The 6,005-nt window shown below is 34.0% G+C and overlaps 1 protein-coding gene across 1 annotated transcript in view; it reads left to right on the top strand.

Moving 5' to 3' along the window:
• The window catches only part of alg14 (ALG14 UDP-N-acetylglucosaminyltransferase subunit), a 21,095-nt gene extending 17,836 nt beyond the window's left edge, over positions 1-3,259 (top strand). The window contains exon 4 of the mRNA XM_079805646.1: positions 1,004-3,259. Within this exon, the coding sequence (XP_079661772.1) occupies positions 1,004-1,234 (231 nt within the window). The 3' untranslated portion in view covers positions 1,235-3,259. The remainder of the gene's footprint in view (positions 1-1,003) is intronic.
• Positions 3,260-6,005: the final 2,746 nt, after the last annotated feature.

Genomic DNA, 6,005 nt, shown 5'->3' with positions numbered 1-6,005 from the left:
TGAAATAAAATAAAAATCGTATTATAGCATATGGTATAGAAAGAAAACACTATACCAGTTGCAAGCAAAACAACATCAGTAATACAACATCAGTAATAAAAAAAAATCTATTGCAACCCATTTCTGTTAAAATAATACAAATTAAAAGTTAAAATTGAGACATGATCAATAGGACTAATTATGAATACTTTTTTTATTTATAAATGTATTTTTACTCTTAAAATCTTTTTTTAATCTTAATTTTATGGATTTTGAAATCATTCAAGTTTATATATATATATATATATATATATATACATACAGTATACACACACACACACGCAGACATCACGCATATATATATATATATATATATATATATATATATATATATATATATATATATATATATATATATATATATATATATATATATATATACATACATACAGTATACACACACACACACGCAGACATCACGCATATATATATATATATATATATATATATATATATATATATATATGATGTTCTTTATATATTCTTTGATGAATAGAAATTTATTAAAAATACCTTTTTTGTAACCATGTAAATGTCTTTACTATCAATTTTGATTAATTGAATTCGTTCTTGCTGAATAAAAGTTTTTTTTTTTTCAAATATATATTTAAGTAATGATGTATTAGGTTTAATTACAATTTGATTGATTTTATATGACATGATTTTATATGACAATTACTTTTCTTAAATAAATCTTTACATTGTTAATGTTAATTAATGCATTTAGGTATGAACTAATAATGAACCATATTTTTTTTACAGCATTTAATTTGTTTGGTTGTTAAATTTTAAATCTGAACGAACACTCGCTAATGTATTGTGAACAAACCTGAATTAACAGTAAGCAATAGTGTATATTTATGAATGAACATAAACCTGGATTAACAAACTCTGTAAAAATGTTGTTCATTGTTAGTTCATGAACAGTTCATTAATTAAATCTTCTATTGTGTTTGTGTTTCAGGTGCTGTGTAACGGTCCAGGGACGTGCGTCCCACTGTGTGCCGCTGGGCTGCTCCTGGGCGTCCTGGGCCTAAAAAAGGTCTTGATCGTCTACGTGGAGAGCATCTGTCGCGTGGAGACACTGTCTCTGTCTGGGAAGATCCTCTACTACCTTTCTGACTACTTCTTTGTGCAGTGGGCACCACTAAAAGACAAATACCCAAAGGCCGTCTACCTAGGGAGATTGGTGTGAGGAGAACACATACAGAAAACCATTCTCTAGACGCTTTCATGCCTGATATATCATCTTTGAACTTATCTGAGAATTACATGCATTTTGATACTGTCTTTCACAGTAAAACAGATGCAAATCATTCCTATGCAGTTACTGACGTGCTAAATACACAACTATGACAGCTACCTCAGCGTTTTCAGTTTTTTTTCAAGCCAAATGGTCACGCTGGGTTGATGAGATGTTCTATCACACCTGCTCTACCTATTACACCCTTGAAAAGTCAACAAAACAAAACCAAGAGGAGTTTTAAACATGCAGGTGCTTCTAATTCCATTCATAGTTTCGGCGTTTTCCAACACGGCATGAAAAAGACTATATTTGTCTTTCGATCACACGTTTGTCCCTTTCAAAGGTTACACTCGTTGAGATTGTGATACCTCATTCTTACATGCGTTTCCTCAGTGTTTTTGTGAAATATTGTCCAGCTCACTACACTATTCAGCTGTGCTTCATTGTTGATCGTTTCCTGTGCTGGTGTGTGGTTGGTTTTAGAGGAAATGGTGTGAGTTAAAGACTAAACAGTTGAGAGGAGATGGGAAAAGCTGCAATTCTCATCTGCAGCTCTTATTTTATTGCTCTGTAATTTCCTGTTATTCTTGTTTCTAGAGATGAAATGGCTCTCTTGTATCTGTTGCATGAGGTAGAACATACCCTGATGGGTTCTTTTGTCTGCCAGGACAAGTTCATGCAGGTAAATTAGTCATTTAATTCTCAGCATAAAGTTCCTCGACTGTGACTTTTCTGAACATCTGTGAATGGATGATCCCATCACACATGTCTGCCAGGTATGTGATGTAATGTATAATTTGAGCATTGAGCCTCGCAGAAATTAAAATCACATTCATTTTGTCCACAGAGAAATGTTTTTTTAATAATAACAAAAACTTTACTTTACCGACTTGCCATAATCTTTGAAAATAAGCGATTGATATATAAACCATTGCGGTTTCTACAGACTATTTTGCTATTTCATCTTTCAAATCAGTGACTAAATGATTCCAATTATTCTTTCATGCAAAACAGAATTTAAAGGCATAATATGTAAGATTTTTGGATTAAAATATACAAAAACCACTTAAACAATGTTATATATTTTGTTGACTTGTGTACTTACGTTATCCCAGATGTTTCAAACAATGTTTAAAGAAAAATAAGCCATTTTAACCAGGATCATCTCCATGCGTCACTTATCAATGTCATCATCAGGGTTCCCACTCGTCCTGGAAAACCTTGAAAACCTGGAAAATTGATGACAAATTTTCCAGTCCTGGAAAACACATGGAAAATTTGAGAAAATGTAAAATGTCCTGGAAAATCTTGTTGTCTGGGAAAATTCTTTAAAAAAAGGTTATTTCTTTAGCCGAGTATAAAGAGTTTTATCGCTGGCCCAAACAATTAGCGCTAGTTGCAGAAAGCACATGTTCAGGAATGCTGAGTTTGATACGTGTGAGTAGTATTTTGAATAATGATGTTTAGTCTTGTGTTGCCACTTGCAGCCGTTAGCTAATGCTATTAACTGCTCGAATGTATGCAGTGAATGTTAACTCGTAAGCTGCTACCTAATCACATAATTTTGATATAAAGTCACATTTGTGTGTTATAAAGTCAGAATTGCAAGATATAGTCAGAATTGCGTGATATAAACTGACCTTTTCTTCACAATTGACTTTTTTTGCGCAGTTGCGAGTTTTAATCTTGTAATTCTGACTTCTTTTCTCAGAATTGGACTTTATAACTTGCAATTGCAGTTTATATCTCACAATTCTGAGGAAAAAAGAATTGTGACAATTTTCGCGTTTATATCACAAATATGTAAACTCGCAATTGCGAGAGTCAGAATAGCGAGATAAAAAGTCACTATTACCTTTTCTTTCTATTCTGTGGTGTAAACAAGCTTCCATAGCCATAATGTATGATTAAGAGCTCATATTGAAAAATGCTGGATTGTTAAGTAATGGCAATAAATTGTACGGCTTTTAAAGCAATATTTAGCATGATCCTTGTCTTTTATTCCCGCCGTAGTAAAATTGAAAATGTCCTGGAAAAGTACTGGAAAATGGTTGCTGAAAAAAAGTGGGAACCCTGATCATATCCACGTTACCTTCGATTTTCTGTTTTATTTTGTAGAAACCATGGAAACCCCAAAGTCGCTTTAATATATTATGTGTTTTATTGCTCAATACAGTTAGTCTTATTGTTTAAATATAGTTTTCTTGATTTACCATGTTTTACCATGACTAATATCAATCTAGCTTACTGCAGTGTGAACAAGTCTAATAGCAGCCGCCGAGCGAACGCACAGAGTAGCATTATAACAACTTTAAACACACTCTAATGTATCTAATATGATAAAACAGCGCTGCGTTACCCCACAGACACATGAGCGGAAGAAGCGGAATCGCTCGTCTGCGGCATAATAAAAGCTCCACTTCTCTCGAGCCGTGTGTCGCTCTCTCGTCTTTCATTAGCAGTCGCTCCAGCACCTCGTTCCGCTCCAGCGGCTTTCAGCCCCACCCTACTTCACACTACAGTAACGTTAATAAATCTGTAATACATTAGTTCATCCATGAATATGATTTCTGCCTGAGTCCTGTCAGATTCTTTTCCACCACCTGTAGAGGTGAAGACAACAACTCCCATGATTCCGCAATATCAAGGCGTCAATCAAGCTATGCCTTTGTTTTGAATAAGTGACCTCTAGTGGCGAAAATTATATATTGTGCCTTTAACAGGGTAAAAGAGAAGCAGAAAAGATTATTGTAAATCTAGAACTAATCCAGGTTGAGTTTGAAACAAGCGGCAACCTCCCGCAGTTTCTCTTGAAGCCAATACGGAAGTGACATAAACTGCAATTCATCGACTGGCCACTAGGGCTCCAGAAGGGAGCAGAATCTCATTGAGCCCCATGTTAAACTGCCTGACTTTACAGTAGAAAAAAACATGTTTACAGCCTGGTACAAATTGTGGTTTTGGTCTATATGGCTAATTTTGCCCTTCATGACAACTGTGAGGGGGGTTCATTTTTTTATTACTCATTCGTTTACATTCTGCATTAAGGGCGTGGCCACTTTGAGTGACAGGTGGATAGCCATTTATCTGCTGTCTGTTAGTCATTGCGTCACTTCAACTCCGCCCACGTCCCAGCTTTTTTCCCATTTTCTGTTATCCGGGAGTGACGTCCCTACTTTACGCTTCAAAACTGCTCTTCAGAATCATATGGGTGACATCACGGACACTACGACCATATTTTTTTACAGTCTATGGTTTGAAACACTATTATAATTGTATCTAAAAATCATTAAACAGGCTCATGATGCATTCTGTGCGTCTTATTATCGTCTGGAGTTGCAGAATTTTACTTACCAACCTAGTCATAAATTACAGACTCTTATCAAGAAAGACTTGATTGTTTTCCAAAGGAACTCTATCTCTCATTGGCTGGTTAGTATTTACATCACATAGCTACTCTTATCAATATCTTTCCCAGTCGACCATGCAGCATTTCCATTCAATTTCGCTCTTTATTCTGTTGCAATTGATTTCAATTTGGCAAAAGGCCTTCAGTGTCTGATAAAATGCATCAAGTTGTCAGGTAAAACACATTGTTGAAGCTCAAAACAGGCTATTCTGATTCCTCTTAAATATTTAAGTTATTAGAAATATTCACAAATAGAAAGCAAAATGTCTTCATGTTTTGTTTTTTATGCAGCACAGGTTGAGTGACAGTGAAAGATACAGATCTCCTCAGACAAACCACCTCCATGATAGTTGTTTTTTTCCCGTGTTGTTTTCAACCTTTCAGACAAACAAACCCTGACATTAGGGTCCCGCCCACATCATCCTCAAAGCATCAATTGGTCTTGAAGCTACAGAAAATGACAACGCAGAAATTGGATCCATACAGAGCCTGTGTTTGTGGTGTGTTTGATTTCTGTTTATGAATTGTGGTTACTGGCTTATTTTTTATATTGAAACTTGTTTCCTCCCTTCAGGCATACAATAATAATAACCAATATATGTCAATGCTTTACATAAACCACAGTAATATTGAAAATCAAATTCTATGGTACAATATCAAAATATTGTACCATAGTTATTGTTACAGCAGTAAAAGACTGGTGGCTTATTTGCTATTTTTATCGTTTATATCTATATTTTTTATTTATATCTATATTTTATATATATATATATATATATATATATATATATATATATATATATATATATATATATATATATATAATAGTACATAATTTAACATATTATAGTACATCGGGCAAAAAAAAAAAATATATATATATATATTTTTATTATTATTAATTTATATGTATTATTGATATAATTTTGGTATTCATAATTTATAAATTGTATTAATGTATTCATATTTGCATGTACCTCACATTGTGATCTGCTAAGCATTACATATTTTCTGAATTGACTTTAGTTTAAAAAAAGTTACCAGTGAAATTATTATTTAGTCATTGCTGTTATCAAACTGGCAAACAAAGCGCCGAAAAGGACAAAGGAAGGCTTATTACACCTTACAACTGTAGAGATAAGCCACAGTTTTCCAGTAAACAGAAACTCGGTCAATAGTTTTGCCAGGTGATCTATTACTTTGGTGGCACAAAGAGCCAGAGAAACAACAGAAGCTATATAATATGCAGAGCCTAGGCTTCTGATTGGCCCGTAGAGGCGCGTCAGTCACTTCGCCCCACCCCCAAATCCG

Source organism: Gobio gobio (genome assembly GCF_949357685.1).
Source record: "Gobio gobio genome assembly, chromosome: 23".
Classification (NCBI taxonomy): domain Eukaryota; kingdom Metazoa; phylum Chordata; class Actinopteri; order Cypriniformes; family Gobionidae; genus Gobio; species Gobio gobio.
The sequence above is the reverse complement of the archived record's forward strand: the minus strand, read 5'-3'. Positions and strand labels throughout refer to the sequence as shown.